Source organism: Symphalangus syndactylus, chromosome 1 (assembly GCF_028878055.3).
Source record: "Symphalangus syndactylus isolate Jambi chromosome 1, NHGRI_mSymSyn1-v2.1_pri, whole genome shotgun sequence".
NCBI lineage: Eukaryota > Metazoa > Chordata > Mammalia > Primates > Hylobatidae > Symphalangus > Symphalangus syndactylus.
Window position 1 is genome coordinate 109,223,448 of NC_072423.2, and position 13,715 is coordinate 109,237,162.

At 56.6% G+C, this 13,715-nt stretch overlaps 1 protein-coding gene across 5 annotated transcripts; it reads right to left on the minus strand.

The window, feature by feature from the left end:
* Nucleotides 1-358: 358 nt before the first annotated feature.
* Nucleotides 359-13,345, minus strand: GRM2 (glutamate metabotropic receptor 2). Of its 5 annotated transcripts, none has more exons than XM_055275512.2 (6): nucleotides 13,227-13,345; nucleotides 10,966-11,551; nucleotides 5,763-6,600; nucleotides 2,840-3,915; nucleotides 1,146-1,326; nucleotides 359-933 (listed from the first exon to the last, which is right to left on the minus strand). In XM_055275512.2, the coding sequence occupies exons 2-6, from the start codon at nucleotides 11,413-11,415 to the stop codon at nucleotides 860-862; spliced, it is 2,619 nt and encodes an 872-aa protein (XP_055131487.1). In that variant the 5' UTR covers nucleotides 11,416-11,551; nucleotides 13,227-13,345; the 3' UTR covers nucleotides 359-859. The 5 variants fall into 5 exon arrangements, with proteins under 5 accessions (XP_055131487.1, XP_063502523.1, XP_063502519.1 ...); XM_063646453.1 differs by having other exon boundaries at nucleotides 10,966-12,717; nucleotides 13,227-13,292; XM_063646449.1 differs by lacking the exon at nucleotides 13,227-13,345 and adding an exon at nucleotides 12,745-13,213.
* Nucleotides 13,346-13,715: the final 370 nt, after the last annotated feature.

Below are 13,715 nucleotides of genomic sequence, written 5' to 3' on the forward strand. Positions count from 1 at the left end.
GCTGTGGGAAAGCCCACCGTTCCTGGAGGTCACTACTGCTCCATCACCCACACCATCCTGGAGGCCGGGACCCCAGGGAAACCCCTGGACTGCCAGATGAGCCTGTTCATTCATCTCTATCCATTTAAAGCCCCCACCCGACCCCAGGATGCCTGGGCCAGTCTGCAGTGGCTCCTTTTAAGGGAGGATGGCTCATTCATTTTCCATCTCCCCACCAGGCAGGGCTGAGTCTGTCTCGGTGGCAGACAGGTCCTAACATCAGGCACAGAGCAGAGTCGATATTTAAACACTAGCAGAATGACAGCTGGGAGGCTGTGTAGGGCATGAGGGGCCTTGCTGGGTCAAAGGCAAAGAGCAATTTTTTAAAATAAAGCCACTTTATTTACAGGTAATACAAAATAAACCACAGGACAAACTACTGTGCAGGGGGAGGGGCAGCCCCCACAATAACCACCCTCCCCATCCCAGAGTAACTTATATAAAAAATAAAAAAGGCCCTAGTTGGGGGGAGGGGCTGGGCTGGAAGCACCTTTGCTGGTTAGGACTGGGGCCTGCCATCCTCAGCCACCCCGGTCCAGGGCAGAGTGAACCCTGGCTTGCTCCTCTCTGAGCCCTGGGCTTGGCCAGGAGGAAACACAGCTACAAGGGCAGTTGGTGGCCACTGCAGAGGTGCCCGGCCAAGGCTCCTGACTTCTGAGTCTGAAGAGTTGGGGTAAGGAGGTGGGTAAGTGACTTTGGGGGTAGACATAGGGTGGGTAATAACTTATTGCAGTGCTCCAGCCAACTTCCTCCTGGCCCTGGACGCGGGTCTGCACTAGGTTCCCAGGAGCAGCTGTGTCAGGGCGGGAGTATGGGGTCTTCAAAGCGATGATGTCGTCGAGTCCACCACCTCACGGCCATTGCAAACAGTGGGGACAAACTGGGAGCCAGACCCTAAGAAAAGGAAGCCAGAGGTTGGGGCCAACCCCGAGGTCCTCCATGGAGGGCAGGCAGTGGGGAAGCAGGGCTGTGAGGGAAGCCTCCCCTCCTCTCTCTTGCCAGTGTCATTTGTGGGGGCACCTCACCCCCAGACAAGAGATCTCAGCAACCCAAGGAGCTGGACAGGGAGAGGGGAACAAGCGGAGAGGGCTGCTTAGGACACTGACCTTGGCCAAGGCTGGAGCTGGCCCTGGCAGCAGCACTGCTAAAGCGGCTGGTGGGCGCCCGGTGGCTAACCACGTTCTTCTGCGGCTGGAAGAGGATGATGTGCAGCTTGGGCGCAAAGAGGCAGCCAAGCACCACGGAGCCGCTGAGGCTAACTGACACGCACATGGTGGTGGTCTGTACCTGCGGTGGGTGAGTGGGTGAACAGGCACAGATCAAGACCTGGGCCTGATCCCAGGACCCCCTGCCTGGTCTGTGGGGGAGGGAGTGGGGGAGACTACGCATCCAACACTGGGCTGTGGTCCATTTGCCAGGTCCCAAAGCATTGCTAGGAAAATGGGGCACAGTCCCAGCATCAGACCCAGACCATTTTCACAGGGTGACAAGAGTTCCAGCTGAAGGGGAGAACATGCAGGGGGGCATGTATACACAGGGGTGTGTGCATCTGGGGGCTGCAGGAATGGAGTGTGTGCATGTAGGTGTGTGTGTATATCTGTGTAAGTGCATGTATGTGGGGTGGTGAATTTCTGCAGGTGTCTGCATGAGTGTATGTGTGTGTGAGTGTAGGGTGCATAGATATGGATTCGTTTGTTGTCAGGAAGATATATGTGTATGTGCCAGCGAGTGTGTGTATGTGGGATGTGCGTATGTGGGATATATGTGTGTGCATGCATGCATGTGGCTATGTCTGTGTGTACAAGTGTGTGTGTATGCATGCATGTGTGGGTACGGTGTGTGTCTCAGGTGAGTCCTTAGCTACCTGTGATTGGCATGCAAATGCAAATCATATGCAAATGCAGGCTGAGTCAGAGCAGAATCCCTCCCCAGCCCTGGCCTCTACCACCCAAGCAGGTGGCCCAGCAGGTGCAAGCAGAGCAGCCAAGCCCAGTGGTCCCTGGCCCCCAGCACTGTGCCACCACACCTCTGTCCTGGGGAAGGGGCCTTTGCCGGGGCTTTCGCCTCAATTTTTCTGCAGTTCAGACCCTGCTCTGCACTCCCAAGCTGAGTGACCTTGGGCAAGGGATTGAACCTCCCTGAGTCTCTGTTTCTTCATCTGTAAAACGGGAGAGCCATGGAGCTTACTCTAGTCATGAAGATTAACCAAGGTGATCTTCTTACTCAGAACACAGCTCATCTGCCACCTCCTCAGAGAGGGCTTCCCTGACCACCCTATCTGAAGCAGCCATTGCCCCTTGGAGGTGGAGAGACCCATTGAGACACAGTGCCAGTTGGAACCAAATTTGCTCAGAAGCCACCAACTAGGGAACAATTTTCACCTGCTTTAGCTTTTCTCAACTCTATACCCTGGATCTCCTCCCCTACCCATCTTGCTTCGTCTTTCCTGCCTTCCCTGGCTTCATCTCTCAATCCCTTCTGCAGTTGACCCCTCAGTGGAGCAGGGCAGAACCCTGTCCATTTGAACATATTTCTGCACCCCCATCACCTTCCAGGATAGGGGATGACATGCAAGTCCTGAAATCTCAGCTCTCTCTAACTCGAGTTCCCCACCTCCCTGGCCATTTCCCTAGGCCCTATTCAGCCCTCCCACCTTCCCCTTGGGATCCACACAAGCTGTGGTCCCCTGAGTAGGCATTATCCTCTTGGAGCCCCAGAGCTACCAGTAGATGAAATAAGATACCAGGAAACAGAGGGTCTGGTGTCCCATCTCCCCTGACCTCTGTGGCAGGTAGCTCACCCGGTAGTCACTGGAGGTGACATAGAAGATGGGCAGGAATGCCAGCCAGATGATGCAGGTGGTGTACATGGTGAAGCCAATGAACTTGGCCTCGTTGAAGTTTTCGGGGCACTTGCGAGTCTTGAAGGCATAAAGCGTGCAGAGTGCGATGAGGAGCACATTGTAGGCCAGCGAGCCCAACATACTTGCGTCGCGGTGGTTGCAGCGCAGTGTCACCACCTCCCGCCGTTCGGGGGCCGTCTCCTTGCCCGTGCCCGGTGCCTCCACCACCAGCCAGGCGACCACGATGAGCAGCTGGCCCGAGATAAGCGCCAGGCAGATGGCCACCTGTGAGGCAGGACTGATGAAGCGTGGCCGCTGGGCACCCTCCCGGGCCCCACCGAAGATGCGTGCAATGCGGTTGGTCTTGGTAAGCAGGGCTGAGTAGCAGACAGAGAAGGCAGTGCCCAAACCAAGACGCCGTAAGGTACACACTGCCGTGGATGGCTTGGCAATGAAGATGAAGGTCATGCAGTAGCAGAGGAAGACACCACCCAGCAGGATGTAGCAGAGCTCCCGACCCGAGGCCTTGACCACTGGTGTGGCATTGTGCCGCACAAAGACACCCAGCACAAAGAGGGTGGCCAGGGCACCCAGGCAGGCGATGGTGACAGGTCCTACAGCCCAGGCATCACCCCAGCGGATGTACTCCTGGGGCAGTTCGAAGCAGCCAGTCAGGCTGGCATTGGGCCAGTAGCCCAGGCCACAATCAGCGCAAGTGAATTCGTCCAATCGGTACTCATAAGGCTGGCACGGGATGCAGAGCCAGCAGCAGACCTCGCCTGGCTGCACACTCTTCACCTCATTCTGGAGGCAGGGCTCACTGCAGCGAGAGGCGGGCAGGGGGCTGGCTGAGGGTGAGGCCCATGGGATGAGGCTGGTGTCCAGAGTCAAGCCTTCTGCCCAGTAGCCCACCTTCTGGTAGCGATAGCGCCCACTGCCTGCACGCAGATAGGTGAAGATGTTGTAGCGGCCAATACCATCACCAAAGCGGTCAAAGCGGACCTCATTGTGGGTGTCAGCTGGGCGAAAGGGGGCTAGGATGGGGGAGGGAAGGAAGAGAAGGTTGGACTAGTGTGTTACCCTGATGTGACCTCAACATTCACCCTAACATGGAACCCAAATGCCAGAGCTAAGACCACCATTAGCCCTTCCAATCCTTAACCCAATACTAAATCCTGCCTTGACCCCAGTCATTTTTCTAAATGAGAGATGACAACAAAGTCTTACTCCTAAACTCCAACATCAAACCCCAACCTTAAATGCCAAAGGTAATCCCAGCCTTAAAGCCCAGACATCTCCAAAAACCTAATGCCCACATCAATCCCCAACCATGACTCCCCACATTCAACTTTAGTACTATCCAACACTTTCCAACCCAGGCCCCAAATCCCAACTTCATCAAAACATACACTACAGCCCTCTCCCCAAACTCAATGCTAAGGCTAAACCCAGTCTCAGTTCCAATCCTGTCCCCACTAATCCTAACAACAACCCCAGCTCCAGCACCCCCAGTCCTAACAGTCATCCTGGTGCAAACTGAATCCCAACCTCAGTGGTCACCTGCAACCACTGCCATTCACCAGAATGTACTCAGTGACTGGAAAATCACTTCCTCTCTCCACCCCCACTTCATCCCCTGTGAACCTCACATCTCCCAGCCAGGCTCTAGCCAGGATTTACAGCCATCCCTGGCCCCAGTGAGAAATCAGGGTTCAAGAAAGCAGAAGATATGCTTAAGGCCCCATGAGTGAATAGTGCAGCCTAGATTCAAACCCAGGTCCCCTCAAGCACCTACTCTTTCTACTCAGCCTAAAAGTTCTCAAAATCCAACTCTAGCCCTGCCATAAATTCCACCCAAGCCAAACATGCTGAATTTAGCCTTGCTTTAACATCAACCCAATCGGACCCCAGACTCCAACTCTAACCCCTACACTGATTGTAGCATAACTCTGAATGTCAGTTCTATTGGAATTACTCTTCATCTTAACCCTGGGCCAGGGCTTCCAAGCTTTGTCTCCCACTGTTCCCACGGTGATTCCTCCTGAAGCATAGTGATGATCTGCAGCAGTCATTTCTCTTAAAGCTGGCACTCTTATTAAAATAACTTTTGATTTCAGGAGACTTTCAGGTCACCTTGAGTGGAAAATCAAGATTAGGAATAGAAATTTTCCCTGAAGCTAGTGCCCCATGCCTGTCATCCTAGCTACTCTGGAGACTGAGGCAGAAGGATCGCTTGAGCCCAGGAGTTGGAGGCTGTATTGTGCCTGTGAATAGCCACTGCACTCCAGCCTGCAAAATATAGTGAGACCCCATCTCTGAAAGAAAGAAAGAAAGAAAGAAAGAAAGAAAGAAAGAAAGAAAGAGAAAGAAAGAAAGAAAGAAAGAGAGAAAAGAAAGAAGGAAGGAAGGAAAGAAAGAAAGAAAGAAAGAAAGAAAGAAAGAAAGAAAGAAAGAAAGAAAGAAAGAAAGAAAGAAAGAAAAATTTTCCATGAATATAGAGCGTCATCCTGACGCTCACCCTCAAGCCAGACTGATTCTAACTCTCGGTGCTGCCTGAGAATGGGCTTGAGGTCTCCTGATCTCCACCTGTGGCAAGATAAGGAGACAGAAGATAGTGGGCAAGAACCAAGGAGGAGCCAGAGACCCTCGAAATGGTGGGACCAGGCGAGAGGTCTATTCTCTGGAAGAAAGTGGAACCTCAGCCCTGGCTTCAGTTGGAGTCCTCTCTGCCTAGCATCCTTGCCCTTGCTCTGATGCCACCCCGGGTGAGTCCTTTACTTTCACTCTACTGTTTCCTTAGCAAAGGAATGGAAGCTGAAGGCCTGCTTCCCCTCATCCTCTGACAGCCAGCAGGCCAATGGACACTGGCCAACACCATTACCGTCAAACTTGACGTTGAGCACAAAGTCCTTGTAGAGGCGGCGCCCATTAACTGGCCGCATTGCGTCACAGAGCCGGGTGGTGTTGGGGCAGAGGGCACGGTGCATGTTGTGGAGCGCATGGGCCATGGCGTACACTGCATTGACCACAAACATGATCTTGGACTCCTGCTCAAAGGGCACAGCCCGGAGAGAGTGGGCTGCGCAGTCTCGCTGCCGGAAGCTGCAGTGGAACCTCTGCTCCCAGAATTCACGGAACCAGGGGTTCCGGCTGTTGTTCCAAGGGTCCAGGCTCTGGAAGTAGGAGGCAAAGTCACTGATGGGGTAGGAGGCCAGCTCGATGGTGATGGCACCCTCAGCAGCCCCCTCACTGCCTGCCACCACACTCTCCAGGGCCCCCCAGCCATCACTGGCCACCCAGGTGAAGCTGGCATTGAGGCGCTGGCTGGCAGCAAGCAGCTCCCGGGCATCCTCAGAACGGGTGAACAGGACAGCCACGCGGGCACTGGGCTTCTGCAGCAGGGCTCGCACCACACCCTCAAAGGCTGCGCGGCTCATGGCACGGCCCACTTTCTCCGAGGTGGCTACACAGATGTTGCGGGCACGAGCCTCTAGCTCAAAGGCCTCAATGCCTGTCTCGCCATAGTCACCCTCAGATGCCACAGTGGACACATAGGTCCAGTTGAAGAAGCGGAGAATCTCAGCCATGGCCTTGGCTTGGAAGAAGTCAGGAGGCACTGTGCGGGCAAAGTAGTCATAGCGGGACTTGTCACTCAGCTTGGCACTGGTGGAGGCGTAGCTGATCTGTGGGATCTGAAATAGCCGCAAGAGGTTGGCCACCTAGGGGAGGAGTAGAGAAGGCAAAGATCAGCGGTCACATCAAACACTAGAGACAGGTGCACCCCCCACAGTTAGCAGGTCTTGGTGTCAAGTGTCCACAAGGTCAGCCCTAAAGGCTCCCTCTCTAAAGCCCTGCATCCTGACTTGACAGTCTTCCCTCTGGGGTAGAGAGTTTTTTTTATCTCTTTCCAAGGGCTGAGAGAGAGAAGACCCAGGGTGGAGACACCAGGGTCGTGAGCCACACCTGATCCCCTCTGCCATCCCCTTTTAGATACATGGCCGGGGGCCAAGGGAAGCCCTGGGTGGAGGGAGGTTGGCACCTGGCTACACTGGGGCAGAGGGAGGCATGAGATGGCATCTGGCTACTCAGGGCTCTTCGGCTCTCTATTTATTTGAGGGTAGGTGGCCCTTCCCCTGAATCAATCTGACGGAATGAAAAAGAAAGAAGGAAAAGTTTCCCCTAGGAAGAAAGACACAGACCCCAGAGTCCTGCGGCCCTAATAGGCCAAGGCTTGGTCTCCACTGAATGCCTGAGTCTTAAATGCTCTGCCACTGGCTGCCTGGCACCCCATCTCCCACCCTCAGGTCCCGCAGGAGTGGGATCCGGCCAAGGGCCAGGTAGAGGGTGGATAGGTGAAAGCAGAGCATGGCCCAGATTCTACAGCAGAGGGGTGAGTCTTGTGTTGCAACTGGATACAGGCTATGGCTCTGACCGTCCGGGGCTCAATGTCTCCTCCCCTCCCACACATTCTACCTGTGGGCCCCTGGAGTTGGCAAATCTCCCTGAGCCTCAGTTTCACATCCCTGTCCTACAAGGCTGCTGAGAGGATAAAAACGATAAGGCATGGGAGGAGGGCACAGTGCCTGGCAAAGGGAAGATGATAGGGACATGGGCAAGAGAGAAGGAGCAGCCATGAGGGGGAATATTAACAGGCAGGCACAGCCTACGGATGACAGGCTAGCCTCGTGTTGATCAGGACAAGCGAGAAGCAGACCACTGCTGAGGCGTGGGCCCTGATCCAGGAGGCAGGCAGCTTGGGATGGCAAGGAGATAACTGGACTTCTGGAGATAAATGCATGCGCCCTAAGCAGGACTGTGGAGGAAACATCAGCAGAGGCCCTGGAAGACAGCAGCAGGTAGGAGGCCGCCCACTCATCCCTGCCCCAACCCAGGGCTGCAGACATAGGTGCTAGCACAGCCACATCCTCCCAGGCTGCTGCCTAGCCAACTCCAGTGACTGGGACTAGCACGACAGCTGCCTAGCCACCTCCAGTGTCTGGGATTAGCAGGACAGATAATCCACTCCCAGCAGTGGATGGAGTGGCCAGGCCTCTCCGACTTCAGGCCAGTAGCTGACTCCAGGGTTCTCTGATTCCTGCTTCTGCTCCATTTCTCCTGAACAACTGTTCCAGGACAGGGGGCCTGGCCCTCTCCATCTTGGCAATGCCCTCAATCACTCTCCTAAAGGAAGCTGAGGCCCAGCCAAAGCCTACCTTATGTCCCCCAGCCCTGATCCTAGCTCCAGCCGCATCTTCCAGCAGACTGTGCTGGGCACTTGGGAAGTGGGAATCTGGGTGAGAGGTAGGACCCAGTCAGAGACGGGAGGATCACAGCTGGGCACAGCCCTGGGAGCAGCAGAGGGGTGTCAGCAGGGCCAGCAGCCTCTGCTGAAGCTGAGCCACAGGGCACCCTCTGCTGGTCCCTGTGGGAGAGTAGGAGGCTGAGGACAGGGGAGCTGCCTCCCCATCCTTCCCACCCCCTCAAATCCTGTGCCCCCTGAAGACTCTCTGGTACCCTCCCCCTGACACATATTCTATTTATCTTCCTCCTGACTCCCCTACCCTGATTCTCTCCTCTGGCCACTCCTGGCTTCTATCTGGCCACTCCTCTCCAATCCAGGCAGAGATGATCTGACAAGTCAGGAGCCCCTTGGCTGACAGCCGATTTCACAGCTCCCCTCCACCACTGCCTTGAATGTGGCCCACTTCTCTCTGAGCCTTGGTTTCCTCATCTATAAAATGGGTTAAAAATAATAGCAGCTAATATCAACTGTGCCCTTATGACTTGCTGGGCCCCCGATACATACTATGCATCTATCAACTCATTAAATTTCCATGGCAAACCTAAAAGTTGAAAGTTTTGTGGGCCGGACACAGTGGCTCACGCCTGTAATCCCAGCACTTTGGGAGGCTGAGGCGGGCAGATCACCTGAAGTCGGGAGTTTGAGACCAGCCTGACCAACGTGGTGAGGTCAGGCTCGTCTCTACTAAAAATACAAAAATTAGCTGGGCATGGTGGTGGGCGCCTGTAATCCCAGCTACTTGGGAGGCTGAGGCAGGAGAATCGCTTGAACTTGGGAGGCAGAGATTGCAGTGGGCCGAGATCTCACCACTGCACTCCAGCCTGGGAGACAGAGCAATATCCTGTCTCAAAAAAGAAAAAAAAAAAAAAAAAAAGAAAGAAAGTGTTGTGAATCCAATTTTATAAGGAAGAAGCTGTGACACAGAAAAGAGAAATAACGTGCCAGGGCCATGCAGTTAGTAAGTGGGAGACCTGGATATTAAGCCCCTCAGGGTTGTTTAACATCAAGGATGAGGGTGTGGGTGTGTATGTGTGTGTGAGGTTGTGTGTGTCTGGGTGTGTGGGGGTGTGTGTGTGGAGTGCGTGTGTGTGGGGGTGTGGGGGTGTGTGTGGGTGTGAGTGTGTGTGGGGTGTGTGTGGGGGGATGTGTGGGTGTGTGTGGGGGTGTCTGGGTGTGTGTGTGTGGTATGTGTGGATGTGTGGGTGTGGGTGTGGGTGTGTGTAGGGAGTGTATGTAGGGGTGTGTGTGGGTGGGTGCAGGGGCTGTGTGTGGGGTGTGTGGGTGGGTGTGGGGGTGTGTGGGTGTGTGGGTGTGTGTGTGTGGGTGTGGGTGGGTGTTGGGGGTGTGGGGGTGTATGTGGGTGTGTGGGGGCTGTGTGTGGGGTGTGGGTGTGAGGGTGTGTGTGGGTGTGTGGGGGGTGTGGGTGTGTGGGGGTGTGTGGGGTGTATGGGTGTGTGTGGGGGGTGTGGGTGTGTGTGGGGTGTGTGGGTGTGTGCAGGGGTGTGGGTGTGGATGTGTGGGTGTGTGTGTGGTTGTGTGGGTGTGGGGTGTGTGTGGGGTGTGTGGGGTGTGTGTGAAGGTGTGTGTGGGGTGTGTGTGTGGGTGCGTGTGTGTGTGGGGTGTATGGGTGTGTGTGTGGGTGTGTGGGTCTGTGTAGGGGTGTGTGTGGGTGTGTGGGGGTGTATGGGCGTGTGTAGGAGTGTGGGTGTGTGGGGGGGTGTGTGGGTGTGTGCGGGGGTGTGTGGGTGTGTGTGGGGGTGTGTGTGTGGAGTGTGTGGGTGTGGGATGTGTGTGTAAGGGTGTGTGTGTGGGGTGTGGGGGTGGGTGTGGGGGGTGTGTGAGGGTGTGTGGGGGTGTGGGTGTGGGTGCGTGGGTGTGTGTGGGGTGTGTGGGTATGTGTGGGTGTGTGTAGGGGTGGGTGTGTGGGGGGTGTGGGTGTGCGTGTGGGGGTATATGGGTGTGTGTGTAGGAGTGTGTGTGGGTGTGTGGGGTGTGGGTGTGTGGGGGTGTGGGTGTCTGTGGGGGGTGTATGGGTGTGTGTGGGATGTGTGAGGGTGTGTGGGGGTGGGTGTGTGGGGGTGTGCATGTGAGGGTGTGTGTGGGGTGTGTGTGGGTGTGTGTGGGGGTGTGGGTGCGTGGGTGTGTGGTGGGGGTGTATGGGTTTGTGTGGGTGTGTGTAGGGGTAGGCGTGTGGGGGGTGTGGGTGTGGGGGGGTGTATGGGTGTGTGTGTACGGGTGTGTGTGTGGGGTGTGGGTGTCTGGGGGGTGTATGAGTGTGTGTGGGAGGTGTGTGGGTGTGTGTGGGTGTGTGTAGGGGTGTGGGTGTGTGTGGGGGTGTGGGGGGGTTGTGTGTGTGGGTGCGTTGGGTGTGTGTGGGTGCGTTGGGTGTGTGTGGGGGTGTTTGGGTGTGTGTGGGGGTGTTTGGGTGTGGGGGGCTGTGTGTGGGTATGTGGGGTATGTGTGTGTGAGGGTGTGTGTGGGGTGTGTGGGGGGCTGTGTGTGTGTGTGAGGGTGTGTGTGGGGTGTGTGGGGTGTGTGTGTGTGTGAGGGTGTGTGTGTGTGGTGGGAGTAATGGGAGTAAGATGTTCTCTTGCACAGTCTCTAAAAATCGACCGCCATTATGTGACCAGGGCACTTTCTTAGCTTCTGTAAAAGCTACTGCAAGGAAGCTTCTAGTTTCCCTTCCAATGCACAGCAGCCCATGAGCCCCTTTTCAGCAGGAATTCTGGGTCACCACCTCCGGCCTCCCTCCCTAGCCCCCATTTGGGTGGCCTCCACGTACCTGGATGGAGACATCACTGTAGGAACCGCCAATAACACCAGTGATGGCAGTGGGAGCATCACCATGGGTCGCATAAGAGCCGTCGGGGCAGATGTGGCGTGAGCCATCAGCACCACGGCTGAGTGAGGCACGCACAAAGTCCAGTGCCTGCTCCAGCGCATGTGTGTCCTTGGAGCAGCTGTCGAGGATGTGCGCACCCAGGCGCACGCCAGGCAGCAGGTGCGGGTCACGGTTGATGCGGTCCAGTGCAAAAAGCATAGCCTCCAGGCGCTGGATGCCACGGTGCTCATTGACAGGACCACAGTCCTCTGCTGGGCCGCCCTTCTGGTGCACTGGGAACAGCCCACCCAGCACCAAGTCTCCCTCCAGGGTCAGCACCTTCTTGGCTGGGCCCTCAGCCACGGTACCCCACAGCAGCAGCAGTGCCAGGAGCCCAAGCAGCGATCCCATGGCCCCAAAGGGGATGGATGGGTCCCGCAGACCTGAGTCTCCAGGGGATGAGATTAGAAGCAGCGAAGGCAAAGAGAGGAGGAAACAAGAACCAGGAAAGGACAGACAAGAAGAGAGATGCGAAGGGACCCAGCTCCTGCAGAGAGATAGAAAGACAGAAAAACAGACCAGGAAAAGTGGAACCTGAGAGCAGCTGCCCCTTCTGACTCTGCCTGCCCACAAGCCCCTTTCCTAGGTACTCAAAAGCCAGGGAGGGACAGGATGGTGTCATTAAGTAGGTTGAGAAGCTCCTGGGACTCCCCTGGACCTGTCTCTCAGCCCTGGCCTCAGCTGGGTGATAGATGGGCTCTATTCCCCTACCAAACTCAGCAGTGGGGAGAGATGCAAGCAGTGAAGTCCCAGGCAGAGGACAGGATACCCCAGCCAATGCTGACCCCTCTGTAATTCAAAGCGTGTCCAAGAACAGCACAAACCTCCCAGGACCCCGAGGTCAATACCTTTGGAACAGACTATGTCAGAGTCACAAACTCAGAAGTCCCCATCCTGAGCCTTGGATTTCCAGAAAGAAGGAACTGCTGTCTGAGGACCCACCAGGGAAGAGGAAGGGAAGGGTCCCTAAGGGACAGTCTCCAACCCGTGGGGAGACTGGAGCCCATGTGAACACCCAAGGGTTCTAGCCTTTGGTTCTTAAAAAGCCATCCCCACAGTTTCCTGACTGAGGAAGGAATAGAGACGCTAAGCCCTGGGAACGAGACAGCAAGGTGGAATGGCTGGCCTCAGGGAGGGTACCCAAGTGGCTCAAGGTCCTAAGTCAACAGGGCAAGCAGATGTTCACGTATGTGTGTGTCAGGGTTGGGGGCTAGAGTCTCCAAACAGTGCTGAGGGTGAGAGTGCGGGACTCTCTAGCTCTATGTAGAATGCTGCTTGAGACTTTGTGCCTCTGTTTTCTCTTCACTCCCAACCCAGCAGAGAAAGTCACCATTTCCAATCTCCCCATCCTCAACTTCAGGGCCCTGCCCACCCTGGCCATGGCCCTCAGAGACCCCCTCCCTGTCTCCTCCCCACTGCGTCCAATCATTTGTACCCCAGTTGCCTTCCCAAACACACACCCCACAAAGGCTCTCACAATCACACAGGGTTGGAAAGGCTGGGAGAGGGGCATACCTCTTTCCTCAGAACAGGAAAGGAAACTGAGTTTGAAGAAGGGCAGCAACTAACTCAAGGACCCCATGTGCTGGCCACGGAGGCTGAGCCTCTTCATTTTGCCCCCTCAGCTCTCCAGGGCAGGGGCACTGGGCTACTCTGAGGATCAGGAAAGAAGCAGCTTACCCAGGCAAGCGAGGGAGAAGCAGGGAGGAAGACCAGCACAGATGGGGACAGGGACCCAGATGGGGGCTGAGGCCAAAACTGGTCAAGTCGCAAGTCTCCCAGAGGGGAGGCCCAGACGGAAGCTCAGAGGCAGGAAGGGTACAGAAACCCGGAGTCAGGCAGCCGGGAGCCTGGGCCACAAAATCTGGGCAGGGAGCGAGCAAGCCTGAGAGGCTGAGACAAAGACAGAGGCACAGACAGAAAGAAGGACCAGAGGACGTTGGAGCAGGAGGAACGGGGGGAGCGCGATGCGGGGCGTGCGTTTTCTGGAGAAGAAAGGCGGGACGCCCGGGGCTGTCTTCCCGCTTCCCGGAGCTCCCAGGGAACGCTGTCTGGACACCCCAGCGCGGGCGCCCCACAACTCGAGGGCCCGCAGGGCCCTGGGACGTGAGGTAAGGGCCAAAAAGGTCGGCAGCCGCAGCGGCACCACCGGCTCACCCTACCTGACGCGCCTGGCTCTGGCGCGGAGAGAATCGGAGTGGAGCGGGGGGCGCGGGGCTCCGGCTCCCGCTCGCTCGCTCGCTCGCTGGCTCTGCGCTCTCCGCCCGCCCGCTCGCCCCGCCGCTTTCAATCGCGGCCCGCCCCGCCCCCGGCCCCGGCCCGCCCCCAGCCCCTCCTCCGTTCCTCCTGACTCCAGGTCTCCTGCTCCCAACCCGGCCTCCGCCTGCCTCTGGACCCTCCACGCTCCCGCTCTTCTGAGGACCTCAGAGCCTGGAACTGTCCGCCTCGTGGTGCTGAATCCCCGAGCGCTCTCGCTCTGCGCTGGAGCGGGTGCTTGGTGGCCCACTCCGCCCCATAGTCAGACTACCACCTAGAGAGAACAGGTGGGGGGCGGGGGGATGCCACGGGGCACGGGGTGGGGAAGGTCACTGCGCTCCAACAGGTGCACATAGTGCTACTGCAGAGTGGAGGAGCTGGCCTTATTGCAAGGG

Excerpts from the sequence above, each read along its gene's own strand:
- GRM2 (XM_055275512.2), bottom strand. The coding sequence starts at position 11,415 with ATGGGATCGCTGCTTGGGCTCCTGGCACTGCTGCTGCTGTGGGGTACC. Across the intron at positions 6,601-10,965 it reads ACAGTGATGTCTCCATCCAG|GTGGCCAACCTCTTGCGGCT; the intron begins GTACGTGGAGGC and ends CTCCTCCCCTAG. Across the intron at positions 3,916-5,762 it reads GCTCAACGTCAAGTTTGACG|CCCCCTTTCGCCCAGCTGAC; the intron begins GTAATGGTGTTG and ends CCCCCATCCTAG.